Source organism: Pan troglodytes, chromosome 15, assembly GCF_028858775.2.
Source record: "Pan troglodytes isolate AG18354 chromosome 15, NHGRI_mPanTro3-v2.0_pri, whole genome shotgun sequence".
NCBI classification, from domain to species: domain Eukaryota; kingdom Metazoa; phylum Chordata; class Mammalia; order Primates; family Hominidae; genus Pan; species Pan troglodytes.
Genome location: NC_072413.2, coordinates 43,058,589 through 43,076,582, shown reverse-complemented (window position 1 = coordinate 43,076,582; position 17,994 = coordinate 43,058,589). Strand labels below are relative to the sequence as shown.

The window sequence follows — 17,994 nt, the reverse complement described above, 5'->3', positions numbered from 1 at the left end:
TCTCCTGCCTCAGCCTCTCGAGTAGTTGGGATTACAGGCATGCACCAACACGTCCAGCTAATTTTTGTATTTTTAGTAGAGACGGGGTTTCACCATGTTGGCAAGGATGGTCTCAGTCTCTTGACTGTGTGATCTGCCTGCATTGGCCCCCCAAAGTGCTGGGATTACAGGCGTGAGCCACCGCGCCAGGCCAGAATCCAATCACTTCTTACCACATTCTTGCTATCCTGGTTAAAGCCTCCATCAACTCTAGCCACGATTACTACAACAGATTCTTAATCAGTCTTCCTGTTTTTGACCTTGCTCTCTGATACAGTTTGGCTTTGTGTCCCCACCCAAATCTCATGTCGAATTGGTAATCCCCAATGTTGGAGGTAGGTGAGGCCTGGTGGGAGGTGACTGGATCATGTGGCAGATTTCTCCTTTTGGAGCTGTTCTCATGATAGAGTTCTCACAAGATCTGATCGTTAAAAGCATGTTGTACTTCCTCTTCACTCTCTTCCCCTTGCTCCCACCATGTAAGACGTGCTTGTTTCACCTTCGCCTTACGCCATGATTGTAAATTTCTTGAGGTTTCCCCAGAAGCAGAAGCCTGTGCAGCCCATAGAACCATGAGCCAATTAAACCTCTTTTCTTCATAAATTACCCAGTCTCAGGTATGTCTTTATGGCAGTGTGAAAACAGACTAATACACTTTCATCTATTTTAAAAATAAAATCCAAAACGAGCCTGGAAACAAGTGATGTCAATTCTTTCTTCAAAATGTTCCTCATTCAGAGTAAAAAGTAAAGTTCACTTATAAGTCCACTAGGCCTTAAATAAGCACCCCTATTATGTCTTTAATTTTCTACTTATTTTCCCCTCTCTTATTTCATTCCAGACATACTGGTCTCTTTGGTATTTCTCAAACATGTTCCCCACACACTTCTCTCTTAGTTACTTGTGCTGACTGTTCCCTCTTCCTGAAACTATTTATTCTCTTCTCCTGATATACAGTGGTTTGCTTCAAATATTCTTTCCTGAATATGGCCTTCTTTCTGCTTTGTTTTCCTTCATAGCATTTATCACCAGATAATTTACTATGTCTTGTATTTATTTAATGTCTGTTCTCGTTCCTAAGTAGAATGCAAGCTCTATTAGGCAGACCTCCAGGACTTAGAAAAGCACCTTAATAAATATGGGTGATGTATTAAGCAAATATTGCCCTATATTAATACTTAAACAATTTCAGTGAGAAACCCTCCAGGGTTTTATGAGATAATAATGTCTAAGTGTCCATTCTTATCAGATCTTCAATAAATAACTTATTGAATCTGAACTGCCTACTAGATTAAAGTTCTATGAGTCATTGAATGCACTATGAAGTTAAGAGAAGTCTGTTAGTTCAACATGACCATCATCAGCAACTTGTACTTACCAGCAGCACATAAAGGAAGACAATCTGGGTTAAAATCCCGACTATTCTGAAATAAGTTTCTTGATACTCTTTTTCTGCTAAAACATAAATCATCATTGACTGGCATTCCTTGAGAAGGCTTTAATTTTGCAGATGGGATGAAATCATATGTTGAAAACTATAAGAACAGAATCATAAATTAGCAAATTTGTGTTAATTCTTCCTGGTAATAAATATGACAAAATAACTTAGATCCAATTATGAAATTCAGGTTAGAATAAATTTTAATTTATCAAATATATAATGATACAGATAAACATCCATATTTAGTAGGGTACACCAACAGTACTTTTCATTCCAGAAGAGAAATGCTAATTGTTTTTTCTTACTACTTCACCCCAACCCTTTACTGTTCCTTACCATCCTACAGCAGACTCTGGCAACAAGGAAGGAGAGAATACAAATGACAAAAACGATGATCTGACGGAGCAGCGTAACCCCTCAAACTATGCTATCTTTGTTTGAGTACTAGACAATATGTGCCAGTTGAAGGTCACTGAACAAGCAAGCATTCTACTACACTGTTCTCACTGAGGCAAATCTATTATCCATATTCTGCAGCCTAAATGTCAATGTAAATAACATGGCAACCTATGTCATAGTTCCCTTAGGGTATTTTCTTACACTAGGTCTCTTAGTTAAAACCAGTAAATAATACTTTATATATGTATAGTACTTCATAGTTTCCAAGTCCTTTCTCATAAACCCCATATGATAGTTAAGGAACAAAGGTGCCAGGATACAATTTTGAAGTTGCACATAATCAGTTAAAGAACTAAATGAGAGCATGAATCAAATGTTCAAAATTCTTCACCAATGATGACCTCAATTGTCCCGGATCACTTCACATTCAACATGACTACAAAACTTTAAAAAAACTGAATGTATTGACAGGAAATTATGCTTCCTATATATTTATTTGGAGCTCATAGACACAATCAAATCTAGATGTGGTGAACTATAAACCTTGTCAGTATGTTTCTTTGTAAACTTTGCCAATTATCAAATGGCAAAATAAAATTAAAGATAAGTCTATTATGCCTCAGGTACACGTTATTTATTATCAAATTTTGTGAAAAACCTATTACCTCCTTCAAAAACTAACCCAGAAATGATAAGTAACAAAATTAAGAATGCCCAGATGAGGCCACGTGCAGTAGCTCACACCTGTAATCACAGCACTTTGGAAGGCAGAGGCAGGTGGATCACTTGGGCCCAGGAATTCAAGATCAGCCTTGGCAACATAGTGAAATCCCATCTCTACAAAAAATACAAAAATTAGCCAGGCATGGTGGCATGTGCCTGTCGTCCCAACTAATTGGGAGGCTGAGGTAGGAGGATTACTTGAACCTGAAAGGTAGAGGCTGCAGTGAGCTGATATGGTGCCACTGCACTCCAGCCTGAGTGACTGACTGAGACCCTGTCTCAAAAAAAAGAATGCCCTCAGCTGGGCATGATGGCTCACGCCTATAATCCCAGCAATTTGAGAGGCCAAGGTGGGTGGGTCACTTGAGGTCAAGAGTTCAAGACCAGCCTGGCTAACATGGTGAAACCCCATCCATAGTAAAAATACAAAAATTAGCCAGGCATGGTAGCCTACACCTGTAGTCCTAGCTACTCGGGAGGCTGAGACAGAGGCTGAGGCAGGAGAACTGCTTGAACCCGGGAGACAGAGGTTGCGGTGAGCCAAGATCATGCCACTGCACTCCAGGTTGGGCAACAGAGTGAGACTCTGCCTCAAAAAAAACAGAAGAATGCTGTAATAAAAAAGGATTGACTTTACTGTCTCAAAACCCAGTTAACGTCCATGATTGATTATACAGTAGTCAGTATCAAAAGGATATAATGGAATAAAAACAAAACCAATTATAGTCAACTTCTGATTAGATATATTAAAAGATGATGTATTAATACAGCTAACATAGTGAGTAATCCAGAAATAATTCTACAGTATGGAATACATTTTATGTTAGATTTACTTTGTGATTAATTTCTGTTTAGCAAACAGATATTAGTATATAGGCCAGATACATACAACAACTGGTGGAGGTGGTAATGTTGATGAGGGTGGTGGTGTGTGCATATGTGAATGCGGCATTTTCAGAAATCTTCAGCAGTCAGGCAGAGATTAAGTTTTGCTATAGAAGATTGTGCATCTGAAAGCAGACTACAGGACATACCAATTAACATGAAAGTCCTCTTTAGGTCTCTCTTAAAAGTAAAAGATTTTCATTAGGGTAAGTTTTGATGGGACGAAACAATGAACGAAGAAAAAGTGGTTTAGAGTAAAAGAAAATAGAATTCATAAATTTTGAAAGAGTTGTGAGTTAACGTTACAAAATGTGAAGCAGTCTATTAAAAGCACCTGATTGATGACTCTCAGGAACATGGAACTGAATTTTCAACCTTTGCAGTTAATACCTAAAAATTTATTTAATTCCTTAGAGTTATAGTAAATTAAAACATTATAAAAAAGCAAGTTTCACATTTAATATTAATAATGGTTGGAAATTTACATAGTGTTATTTACTGTTTCAATCTTTTTTTGTTTTTGTTTTTGTTTTTGTTTTGAGACAGGGTCTCACTCTGTTGCTCAGGCTGGAATGCAGTGGCATGATCATGGCTCACTGCAGCCGACCTTCCCCATCTCAGGTGATTTTCCCACCTCAGCCTCCCAAGTAGCTGGGACTATAGGCATGTGCCACCACACCCAGCTAATTTTATTTTTATTTTATTTATCTTTATTTTATTTTACTTTATTTTTTTATTTTTTGCCATGTTACCCAGGCTAAGCTCGAACCGTCAGGCTCAAATGATCTGCCTACCTTGGCCTCTCAAAGTGCTGAGATTACAGGCGTGAGCCACTACACACAGCCTATTATCTCTTAGTCTTTCTATTTGAATCCCTGCATATTTTTCATAAAAAGATTGCAAAAATTAGGCTGGGCATGGTGGCTCACGCCTGTAATCCCAGCACTTTGGGAGGCCCAGGCAGGCAGATCACGAGGTCAGGAGATCGAGACCATCCTGGCTAACACGGTGAAAACCCGTCTCTACTAAAAATACAAAAATTAGCTGGGCGTGGTGGCAGGCGCCTGTAGTCCCAGCTACTCGGGAGGCTGAGACAGGAGAATGGCGTGAAGCCAGGAGGCGGAGCTTGCAGTGAGCCAGGATCGCGCCACTGCACTCCAGCCTGGGAGACAGAGGGAGACTCATCTAAAAAAAAAAAAAAAAAAAAAAAAAAGATTACAAAAATTTACTCGTTTAATCCTCTGACCTAATGCATCTTATTGCAGCTTTTGGCAGGGTGTATTAAAGCATCTCAAAAATAGTTTTAATTCTATTTTGGTAGCAAAAAATTACCAGAAAAAGACCTTTTAATATCTAATTCTCTCAGAAATCACCTATACTCCTGGCTTTACTGAACTTGTACTAAACTTTATCTTGACCTCCAGTTTTTGAACCTTTCACCTTTTACCAGTTCTTTCTGGTTTCACCCAGACTCCACCCTTGCCCCTTAATGGTGGGCATTAAACAAGTTTATTCCCATTAACCACAGTTACCTTCTGTAAACATCACTGTATTTGTCTTTCAAATTATTTTCCTATGTACACTTTAGAAAAAATAGCTGTGATACTATATGTAAACTTTATATCCTGATTTTTGCACTTTACATTATAATAAAAGTACTTCCCATGCTGTTAAAACCCCTTATAAGTGCTATACTTTTTGGTGTTTTTTTTTTGGTTTGTTTTTTTTTTTTTTTTTTTTTAAGAGACAGGGTCTCACTATGTTCTCTTGGCTGGCCTAGAACTCATGGGCTCAAGGGTTTCGCCACTTGAGCTACCGAAGTATCTGGGACTATAGGATCACACCACCATGCCTGGCTATAAACTTTAATTACAAAAATAATAATTGCTTATTGTAAAAAATACAAAAAATACCAAAGTTATCAAAAGAAAAATTAAATTAAAAAAATGCAAACTATAGAAATAAGATATAAACTTAAATTATTCTTTGGGACCCCTCTCACTGGAATCCTACTGATAAATCCTGTTAACAGGTCTTTTTCTATATGTAAACATTCTTCAATAAGCTATTTAAAAAAAAAAATAAATAAATCACATGATACTCTGGCACAGAGTAAATATGTAGACATCCTTCTATGTAAGACAATACATATCTGTTTATTTTAGACTCATAGTTCCTTACTGATGGACATTTTCTTTGCCACAACTTTTCACTATTACAATCTTGCAGTGAATATTGTTACACACATATCTTTGTGTATTATATTCCTATAGTATAAAAGTCCTAAAAATGGAACTATTGAGTCCAAGGACATAAATTATCTTTAATGGCTGCCTAATATTCCATTGACTAAATGTGCCACTCTCCTTTGATGGAACATTCAGATTGCTCCCCAGGCTTTTCTCAGATTGATAAGGAAAAAATTCCAATGAGGGAAATGGTATCTACATGGCTTAAGGTAGCAGTGCTGACAGAAGGAGACTGGCAGACTTTAGAAAGACTGTCACATATGCTACATAGCTAAAATTAAAAACAAAAACAAAAACAAAAAACTAAGGCTGAGTGCAGTGGCTCATGCTTTTAATCTCAGCACTTTGAGAGGTGGAGGTGGGAGGATTATTTGAGCTCAGGAGTTTGAGACCAGCCTGGGCAACATGGCAAGACCCCATCTCTACAAAAAATAAAAAATTAACCAGGCCTGGTGTTGCATTCCAGTAGTCCCAGTAACTTAGGAAGCTGAGGTGGGAGGATTGCTTGAGCCTGGGGGTCGAGGCTGCAGTGAGCCATAACTGTGCCACAGCACTCTAGCTTGGAAGACAGAGTGAGACCTTGTCTCAAAAAAAAAAAAAAAAAAAAAAGCCTCAGCTGGGTGTAGTGGCTCACACCTGTAATCCCAGCATTTTGGGAGGCTGAGGTGGGAGGGTCACTTGAGCCCAAGTCCAAGACCGACCTGGGCAACACAGTAAGACCCCATCTCAAAAACAAAAGAAAAAAACCCAAAGTTTTTTTTTTTAAATATCTGTAAACTGCCTACACAAAGGTAGAATACCCACACTGAACTCTCTGTAGCCATCAGCTAACCACACCCATAAAATGTGCAAACAAAATATAGACTATTTAGTTATTTTGTGTGCAGTTTGTTTTCATACATGTTAAAAGTAAGGTAATCAGCTGAATCAAGGAAGAACCAGGACTGATCAAAGAGAGGAAAAAATATTGCAAACTGCATGCAAAATAACTAGTGTGTGAAATAACCAACTAAATGTCTCTGATTCTTTGTTTGACATTTATTTCTGTAGGTTTCACTAATATATTGTCCCTCTGAGTCCAAACAGGAGAGTTAAACATGTGGCCTGAAAGTGCATCCTTTCTGAGACCTAGAGTCTTGAGTTCTCAGTTAAACTTTCCTCATATAAGTGACTGAGCAATGTGGCTCATGTGCCACAATATAATACACAAAGATATGTGTGCAACTATATTCTTGGCAAAGGCTGATTCTGACTGAGCACATGGACAATTGTGTTCACACAGACGGCAGCAGTGGGTGAAACTGGGTTTTGATTTTACGGTCTATTTGGTGATTTCTGCTGGATGATAGTATAGTCAGGTGGCACCTGGCAGGGAATCTAGAATCTGCTTTCCTTATTGTCTTTTCATTTATGTTTATGATATGGTTAAACTTTGTGTCCCTACCCAAATGTCGTCTTGAATTGTAATCCTCATAATCCCCACATATCAAGGGAGAGACTTGGTGGGAGGTGACTGGATCATGGGGACCGTGTCCCCCATGCTGTTCTCATGATAGTGAATTCTCATGAGGCCTGATGGTCTTACAAGTGTCTGACAGTTCCTCCTTCACATATTCGCTCTCTCTCACCTGCTGCCATGTAAGATGTGCCTCTTCTCCTTCCACTATGATTGTAAGTTTCCTGAGGCCTCCCCAGCTATGCAAAACTGTGAGTCAATTAAACCTCTTTTCTTTATAAATTACCCAGTCTTGGGCAGCTCTTTATAGCAGTGTAAGAACGGACTATTATAGTTTATTGGTACTGAGGTAGTGAGGTACTGCTATGAAGACACTTGAAAATGTGGAAGTGACTTTGGAACTGGGTAACAGGCAGAGGCTAGAACAGTCTGGAGGGCTCAGAAGAAAACAGGAAGATGTGGAAAAGCCTGGAACTTCCTAGAGACTTGTTGGTTTTGAACAAAATGCTGATTCTTTATAGCAGTATGAGAATGGACTAATACAGTTTTTTTTTTTTTAATGTACTGATATAGGCTGCTCCTTTACTCTTCTCCATCCAAAACTCAAGGCTTTTTCATGTTTGCTTATTATGGACCCTACCTGTCACTGTCTACAAAAATGGAATTCTATACCACAGAAGAAAGGAAACAAAATTTATAACATTCAATGATCAGTTTTCTTTGATTTCTACAAATAATTGAATAACTGCAAATTAACATTACTTCGGAACTCTAAAGCTAAAGAACGGATGGTGAAAACATTTATTTAATTATAAATTAGATGAAGTGAGTCAGAAAAATGTCTTCCAAAAGCCAAATAAAATAATATTTGACAGTTTTCCAAATCTTAGGCAAGTTTAGCATTTTAAAAACACAGAAAATTCAATGTCATTGTATAAGATATGGACATCGGAAAAAAGTGTCTTATCAAATTTTTGGGAATTACAATTATCATTATGTATTGCTGTTTAATGTGTTATCCCTAAACGGTAGATTAAAACAACAAACACTTGTTATCTCTTTTTCAGTGGAACAGGAATTTGGAAGCAGCTTAGCTGGATGATTCTGGCTAAGTGGCTTAGCTGGATGGTTCAGGTTACTCTAAGGCTGCAATCAAAATGTTAGCTAGGCTGTTGTCAACTGAAGGCTTGACTGATACTTGAAAATCACTGAAGTTCACTCACATGGTTACTGTCAGGAAGCCTCTGTTCCTTGCCATTTGGGCCTCCCAAGTGGCTACTCAAGACATGGCAGCTGGCTTCCTTCAGAGCAAGTCAAGTGAGCGAGAGCAACTGACATGGAAGCTGCAGTGCCTTTTTATGACCTAGTTTCTGAAATCACACACTATTACTTCTACTTCAGTTGTTAGAAATGAGCTATAATAAATCCAAACACACTCAGAGGGGAATTAGACTCCAACTCTTCAAAGGAAGAATCTCAAAGAATTTATGAAAGCATATTTGAAACTACCACTCAACAATAATACTTCTGCTACAAGGAATATATGTTTTTGTCTCTTTAACTGATCAACATTTCTAATAGTTTGGTACCTGCTTCCATTTTAAATTCTGCTGGTTAATCAAAATTAGATTATCTATGTTGTAAAAAAGAGAAAAATTTGTCATTTCATGAGAATGAAATATTTTTTGAGCACACAAATTGATATATACTGTCTACCCTATGGGCAGTATTAATAAATCAGGATAAAATTAGCTGGAACAAGCCGTTTCAATTGGCTCATAAACATCATATTAATACGTTAAGTGCTTATATCATATTGGATTAAATAAAACTCAAAAGCTTTTAAGGTTTTTTTTTTATACTTTAAGTTCTAGGGTACATGTGCACAATGTGCAGGTTTGTTACATATGTATACATGTGCCATGTTGGTGTGCTGCACCCATTAACTCATCATTTACATTAGGTATATCTCCTAATGCTATCCCTCCCCCCTCCCCCCACCCCACAGCAGGCCCCAGTGTGTGATGTCCCCCTTCCTGTGTCCAAGTGTTCTCATTGTTCAATTGCTGCCTATGAGTGAGAACATGTGATGTTTGGTTTTTTGTCCTTGCGATAGTTTGCTGAGAATGATGGTTTCCAGCTTCATCCATGTCCCTACAAAGGACATGAACTCATCATTTTTTATGGCTGCATAGTATTCCATGGTGTATATGTGCCACATTTTCTTAATCCAGTCTAACATTGCTGGACATTTGGGTTGGTTCCAGGTCTTTGCTATTGTGCATAGTGCTGCAATAAACAAACGTGTGCATGTGTCTTTATAGCAGCATGATTTATAATCCTTTGGGCAGTAATGAGATGGCTGGGTCAAATGGTATTTCTTGTTCTAGATCCCTGAGGAATCGCCACACTGTCTTCCACAATGGTTAAACCAGTTTACAGTCCCACCAACAGTGTAAAAGTGTTCCTATTTCTCCACATCCTCTCCAGCACCTGTTGTTTCCTGACTTTTTAATGATTGCCATTCTAACTGGTGTGAGATGGTATCTCATTGTGGTTTTGATTTGCATTTCTCTGATGGCCAGTGATGAGAACATTTTTTCATGTGTCTGTGGGCTGCACAAATGTCTTCTTTTGAGAAGTGTCTGTTCATATCCTTTGCCCACTTGTTGATGGGGTTGTTTTATTCTTGTAAATTTGTTTGAGTTCTTTGTAGATTCTGGATATTAGCCCTTTGTCAGATGAGTAGATTGCAAAAATTTTCTCCCATTCTGTAGGTTGCCTGTTCACTCTGATAGTAGTTTCTTTTACTTTTTATGTATTTTAAATATATTGTCTCTTTAAGAAAAAAAAATGTTATGGCTGGGCACGGTGGCTTACACTTGTAATCCCAGCACTTTGGGAGGCCGAGGCGGGCAGATCACGAGGTCAGGAGATCGAGACCATCCTGGCCAACATGGTGAAACCCCGTCTCTACTAAAAATACAAAAAATTAGCCGGGTGTGGTGGCAGGCTAAAACTAAACTGTGTTTTCACCTCAATTTACATTTTGGCAACAACATTTTTTTTTCTTTTTTCTTTCTTTTTTTTTTTTTTTTGAGACAGAGTCTCGCTCTGTCGCCCAGGCTGGAGTGCAGTGGCGCAATCTCGGTTCACTGCAAGCTCACCTCCTGGGTTCACACCATTCTTCTGCCTCAGCCTCCCGAGGAGCTAGGACTACAGGCACCCGCCACCACGCCCGGCTAATTTTTTCTATTTTTAGTAGAGATGGGGTTTCACCGTGTTAGCCAGGATGTTCTCAATCTCCTGACCTCGTGATCTGCCCGCCTGGGCCTCCCAAAGTGCTGGGATTACAGGCTCGAGCCACCGCGCCCAGCCAACACAGGTTAGTTTTGAGTTTAAATACCTCAGTCACTTGGCAAAAGAACAAGAAAAAAAAATTCTTAATAAACTTCAAAGTTTTAGTATCTGTAGTATCTGGTATATAATTGTTTAGAAAAAGTTGGGCCAGGAGTGGTGGCTCATGCCTGTAATCCCAGCACTTTGGAAGGCCAAGGAAGAAGGATCACTTGGGGCCAGCAGTTCAACACCAGCCTAGGCAACAGGCAACAGAGCAAGATCTTGTCTCTATGAAAAATTAAAAAATTAGCTGGGTATGTTGGCCCCAGCCTGTAGTCCTAGCTACTCGGGAGGCTGAGGTAGGAGGATCGCTCAAACCCAGGAGTTTGAGGTTGTAGTGAGCTATGATTATGCCACTACACTCCAGCATGAGCAACAGAGCAAGGCTCTGTCTCTAACAACAACAAAAAAGTTCACATAAGTCATCTAATTAAGATAGCTCTTTGGACAAATTATACTTGCTTAAAAACAGTTATTTGTCTAGATTTTACCACCATGTAAGAATAATATTAGTATGATATAGTTGTGCAAGCTGTACCATAGGTTTTTCTCAGAAAAACCTAATTAACTTAAATTTCTTAAATTTCCTCTAATGGTTTCACAGATTGTATACATTAACATCACTACTTTCAAAATACAAAATTGTAAAATCATGTGTTCAACTAAGTTTTATAAGACAATACCTTTATAAAAATAGGTCAATTCTTATAATGCCATAAATCTTATAATGCTTAATATATCAGCTTCTATTGTAATTTTCAGACCCTTAGCTAACTTTAAGATTTTGGACTAAAATTGAATTAATGAAAACTCTTTAGATCCTGAACAATTTCTAATTAAGATAAAAATGTAAATCACTGATCATCAAACTTGTTTTTATAATTTACCCTTCTGTCTTATATTTATACATCATAGAATAACCAATGAATAGGTTAAAGCAGGGTTTCCCAACTCCTGGGCCATGGACTGCTACTGGTCCTGGCCTGTTAGGAACCCAGCCACACAGCAGGAGGTGAGCGGCGGGCAAGGGAGCAAAGCTTCAAATGTATTTACAGCAGCTCCCCATCATTGGGATTATTGTCTGAGCTCTGCCTCCTGTCAGATCAGCGGTGGTATTAGATTCTCATAGGAGCACAAACCCTATTGTGAACTGCATATGCAAGGAATCTAGGTTGCACACTCCTAAGAATCTAACGTCTGATGATTTGAGGTGGAACAGGTTCATCCTGAAACCATCCCCCACCCCCTAGTCTATGGAAAAATTATCTTCCATGAAACTGGTCCCTGGTTCCAAAAGGATTGGGGACTGCTGAGTTAAAGGATACATATATGCTTTGGGATGATGTTAACACACATGCTTATTTTTGCCACTTAAAAAGGATCTGAAAGCCAGGCACAGTGGCTCACGCCTGTTAATCCCAGCACTTTGGGAGGCCGAGATGGGCGGTTCACAAAGTCAGGAGTTCGAGACTAACTTGACCCACATTGTGAAACCTCGTCTCTACTTAAAATACAAAAATTAGCCAGGCGTGGTGGTGCACCCCTGTAATCCCAGCTACTCAGGAGGCTGAGGCAGGAGAATCACTTGAACCTGGGAGGCAGAGGTTGCAGTGAGCCAAGATTGCGCCACTGCACTCCAGCCTGGGTGACAGAGCGAGACTCCATCTCAAAAAAAAAAAAGATAGTTTTGGTTACATGACTTTTGGTTTTCTCTGTGTCTGACAGGAAACAAAAGTTGGTTTATTTGGGTAAAGTTGTATTTAATACATAAAGCTGACATTTTCCTAGGTACAAAAGTTACAGGGAAATAGAAATATGTATACAAGGTAATCGATATGCTTTGCCCATTATTAAGGGAACTGGTATAGCTTTTTTTTCCATTTTCTTTTTTAATTATTATTTTTAATTATTTTTATTTTTTTTAGAGATGAGGTCTCACTTCGTCACCCAGGCTGGAGTGCAGTGGCACGATCATAGCTCACTGCACACCTGAACTCCTGGGCTCTATCGATCCTTCTACCTCAGCTTCCCAAGCAGCTGGGACTACAGGCACTCACTACCACGCCCAGCTAATTTATTTGCCTTTTTTTTTTTTAGAGACAGGGTCTCGTATATTGCCCAGGCCTCAAGTGATCCTCCAGCCTCAGCCTCACAAATTGCTGGGATTCCAGGCACAAGCCACTGCCTCCAGCTGTTACAGCTTAAGATGATAACAATAAATATAATATATACATTGTCTTATTTAATATACTTTTAAGGTTAATTATGTTTAACTTTATTTAAAATTTTTGAAATTTTAGATGTTATCTAATTCCATGTTTGTATGTGTCTAAAGATATATTAACAATCACAGAAATGGTGAGTTCACAAAAATGGATATATTTTTAATATTATTATTATTATTATGTACCATTAAAATATTTTCCATGTCTTTAGTCTGTTTTAAATCATTTTAACCGCTTTATTTCTTCTAAAAGATATGGATATTCTCCCTTTCTTACTTTGCTTTAAATACTGTTACTCTTAATAAACATTGTAACATTTATCTGTAGACACATATCTCATAATCATATGTTAAGGTAATAAGTTTTGTCCTATAAACTCTTTCTTAAATTCAATTTCCACATGAAAAATAAAATAGCAATTAATATTCTTATTGTTCTCCAAATTTTAATTAGTTTACCCACTATTCATGCAAGGTGACTAAAACAAATGCCTCAAAAAACTTACATACCGGTAGTAGCTTCTACATTTTCTGCTGTAAAATATCCTGTTGCCAACAGTTCATTCTACGTAGCTCTGACATAAGCAACATTTACACTAAGAGTAGATATGCTTTTGTGTCGTTTATGATTTTCACAAGCATAAAAAATAAAAGTTTTTAAAACTCTTCATGCATCACAATATAATTTTAAAAAGAAAATTAAATCTTTTCAGAAACAATCCAACATCCAAAGAAAATCTCAAGTTTTAGGATTAACCCATACCAAACACATTAGTACAATTTAATAATTTTAGTTTTTCTAATTTCTTATCAAATTTGTTATATTATCTGTTCTAAATCCCACATTCTTAAAATCTCTAATGTTCTATTTTTCATTTTTAATTGCCCCTTAGTTTAACAGAATCTGGAAGCCTTGTTCTCACAAAGTGGTTCACAGACCACCAGCATCAGCAATACCTAGGAGCTTATTCGACATATAGGCTCAGGCCCCAGTTTAGACAAACTAAATCAGAATCTGTATTTTAACAAGATCCTAAGGCAATTCATTTGCATATTAAAATTTGATAAACACTGCACTAAACTCCTATCTTCCTTTCTTTTGACTTAAAACACACACCCTTTCCTGCTACCTCAAAAATTTTTAATATTTTAAGTCATCTTCTCTTTGTTTTTCCTTTAACTTCAGAGAAAAAGACTTCCTCCTCTATCCCAAAGCTAACCTCTCTCTATACTTGTGTTCTTGACCCATTTAACCTTTAGTTAGGAACATATCTCCTTTCCTTTCCCTCTCCAGTATGACTGCAGGGACTGAATCTCCTGCATTTTGCATGTTTAACACCTACCATAATAAAGACACAGAGTCGGCATGTTTAATTCACAGATGGCTCCTTTCTCTGACTCTTCCAAATCAGGTGTTCCTTACTTAAAAATAAAGCACAGTAATAACTTATCCTGTTATATCTCTGTGCTGTTATCTTGCTTGGTCTTTTCTTTCACTGTCAAACCCTTAAATGTTTTCTTATTTAACAGGTATTTGTTGATATTTGTGGGAAGAGCACTGTAGTTAGTGCTGTTACAAAAACAAAAACTAATTAAACAAAAAAATAAAACAGTCCCTACCATCATACTGTTTACCATCATTGAGAAGAAGGAATAAATGACTCACATGTGCTAAATACTAAATGAGGCAAAAATCCTACGGCAGTGCTATAAAGAGTAGTTTATAAACTCCCACTCAGTTTTGCACAAATTAGATGATTAAAAAGACAGATGCTGAATAACTTCTTACTGCCTGTTTCCTCATCAATTCACCTCATAAACTTTTAAATTTGGTCTCCGCCTGTAACAGTCTACTAAAACTGCCCTTTTATATGTCCCAGTGACCTTCCAATAATCAATTCCTCTACCTTGAAAAAACTACAGACCTCGTGCCCACATACACATGAAGCAAGTATACTCCTTACTTTTTAGTCTAGGTTACTGACTACTATGATTCCTACCACATTGTAGTGAAATCTGTTAGGAAAAATAAAGCTAAATGGTAGCCAGCTAATGATGTCTGATTTACTTGATGCCACTAACCCATTAAAACACTCCTAAATACATAGAAAGAGATGCAAACTTGAAATATCACAGTAATCTGGTTATCAATCTGTAATATGTCAGAGCACAAAAAGAATCCACTAAATAGCAGAAACAAAAACAGAATTAAAAGTCTAAATATTCCAAAGTAAGAGATAAGTTAAACACACCACAATATTATATAATATTAAATAGCTATCAAAAATCCCATTACAGATTATTTGATGTTAAAGAAAAAAATGTTCAGGCTAGGTGCAGTGGCTTATGCCTGTAATCCCAGTACTTTGGGAGGCAGAGGCGGGAGGATCACACTGAGGCCAGGAGTTCAAGACCAGCCTGGCCAGCATGGCAAAACCCCACCTCTACTGAAAATACAAAAATTAGCTAGGCGTGGTGGCGTGCCCCTGTAATCCCAGCTATTCAGGAGGCTAGGTAGGAGAATCACTTGAACCTGAGAGGTGGAGTTTGCAGTGTGCCAAGATGGCGCCACTGCACTCCAGCCTGGACAACAGAGGGAGACTCCATTTCAAAAAAAAAAAAAAAAAAAAAAAAAAAAAAGTAAGTGAAAAAGGGGAAGCTTTCATTGATGGACAGAAGAATCTATACCTGTATTCATAAACTGAAATTATACTGAAAGCATAGGCAACAAATTATTAATTGTAGACCTCTAGGAGTGAGATTAATTTTTTGAAATACTAAAAAGCACAAACTTTTCCTCTGTGCTTTCCCATATTTTTCAAATTTTCTATAATGAGCATGTATAACTTTTTTACAATTAGAAAACTTAAGAGGACATTAAGAAAGATAAAATTAAGAGAAAAGTACCTTCAAAAATCACTTTACAAGTAGTAGGCTGTAATGTATAAGAACAAATTGTGCTTTCCAATTTTCATTCTCCCCAAGCTCTGTGCCACATTTAACACTGATGACTCCTTGAAACTCCCTCACCACTTTGATTCTAAAACCTATTTCTTTCTTGGCTCTCTTCCAACTCGTGGGCACACTTCTCTTTGCTTTATTTGGTTATATCTCCTACTGCTATTCTCTAAATGGGTTTATATAACAAGATTTGATCTTACCCTCTCTCTCTCGTTCTGTATGTCATTCACTGGACAGCCCATCCATTCTCACAGTTTTAGCAATTACTTCAGCACATGACTTCCAGAATCTATATCTCCAGCTATATTCATGTCTCTTAAATAACAGTCTTCTAATTCAAGTAGAATATTCTATCTTCCTTCACCAAAAATTCGTATTTCCCCCCAAACTAATTTCCTACTTCTAGACTTTCTTATATCTTCATGGACCTATGATGAGTTTAGTTACTTTGTTCAAATTTTAGTTATTCCTCCCTCTCCTCTCCTCCAACACTTAGTCACTAAATCCTTTGAAATATCTCTTGCATCCATCCCTTTTTTCCTAATCCTGATACCCTTCTAATCCTCATAAAACTGAACAACTCACATCTAAATCAGTCTAATAAGTATCTAATTGGTTTAAACTACACATTGCTGCTTTTGTGATTAATTTTTCTAAACATTGTTTTAAAAAGAAAAGACCCCCTCCCCCAAAAGAGAAACAAACAAAAACCCTCCAGCAATCTGAAATTACTGTCAAAATAACAGGTTAAATTCCTTAGCATGGTATTCAGGAGTCTCCAATCTAGCCCCTGCCTCACTCTTGTAATCATATTTCCCACCACTACTTTTGGCAGGGTGGGGACCGAGTCTCACTCTGTTGCCATGGCTGGAGTGCAGTGGCACCATCTGGGTTCACTCCAACCTCTGCCTCCTGGGTTCAAGTGATTTTCTTGCCTCAGCCTCCTGGGTAGCTGGGATTACAGGTGCGTGCCACCATGCCCAACTAATTTTTGTATTTTTACTAGAGACAAGGTTTCACTATGTTGGCCAGGCTGGTCTCAAACTCCTGACCTCAAGTGATCTGCTCCGCTTCCCTCACCCATACTGACCTCTCAAAGTGGTGCAATTACAAGTGTAAGCCACCCGCCCGGCCTGCCACCACTACATTTAAAAAATCATCCTTCCAACAAACTGGTCTATTTATCTCCAAAATGAGCTACAGGAGTATGTAATTGAACTATTCATGATTTTTTTTCTGGAAATTTTGTATTTAATGTCACTAACCAATCCTACATGTGGACAAGATAGAAATAACAGATTAACAGTGGACTGTAAATGTTAAAGCAGAGAGCCTGGCCAAGAGCCAGTACAAATCAGGCCAGGAGCCAGACCTGTAACTGAGTATGGAGGACACATGAATATGTGACATATATAAAAGGAAGTACTGAGACCTGCTATGTGGAGTCTTAAGACTACAGAGGAGGCCAGCTTCAGCTACTAAATAAGGTTATCCATAGTCTAGATTTTTTTTTCAATATTATAACACTAATATACTTTGCTCTGAGGCTCAGTGGTTCATTAGGAGCTGAGGATTCCAAAGGAATCACATACTAAGCACACTCTTGTATCATGCCTTATGCCATCTCTTCAAGCCATCTCCCTTGCCAGGAATGCATTTTACCTTCCTGACCATTTGAAGCCTTAGCTCCTGTCAAGAAGCAGGTCACATTCACCTTTTTCAGGAACTCTCTGCTAATTTCCCAAGGTGCTCAAATGAAAAAATCTGTACAGAGAAAAGAGGTTAGTTATAGATCATTTGATAGTGAAATGGTTAAGGCACCAACTCTGGAGTCATTTTGCCTACATTCAAATCAGCTCTGCCACTCACTAGCTAAGAGACCTTAAGGAAGTTATTTAACCTTTGTGTATAGAATAATGCCTGGCATAGAGTAAGTGCTATTTAAGAGTTAGCTGCTGCAATAGTCTGAATAAGTGTCCCCTTAAAAATCATGTTGAAATCTAATCCCCAACGTGATGGTAGTAAGAGGTAGGGCCTTTGGGAGGTGATTAGGTCATGAGGGCTCCACCCTCAAGTATGGGATTAGTGCCCTTATAAAACAGGCCTGTGGGAGCTTGTTTGTCCCTTCCACCCCATAAGGACACAGCAAGAAGGTGCCGTCTATGAAGCAGAGAGCCTTAACTGGACGCTGAATTTGCCAATGCCTTGATCTTGGATT

At 38.1% G+C, this 17,994-nt stretch overlaps 1 protein-coding gene across 7 annotated transcripts in view; it reads right to left on the bottom strand.

Moving 5' to 3' along the window:
- Positions 1-17,994, bottom strand: part of TOGARAM1 (TOG array regulator of axonemal microtubules 1) — a 112,329-nt gene that overhangs the window by 77,084 nt on the left and 17,251 nt on the right. For all 7 annotated transcript variants that reach the window (XR_010150936.1, XM_009427747.5, XM_009427748.5 and 4 more), the window contains exon 2: positions 1,418-1,574. Coding sequence is in view for 6 of the 7 variants with exons in the window: in XM_009427747.5 (XP_009426022.4) it covers positions 1,418-1,574 (157 nt within the window). In the remaining variant the exon portion in view is untranslated. The remainder of the gene's footprint in view (positions 1-1,417; positions 1,575-17,994) is intronic.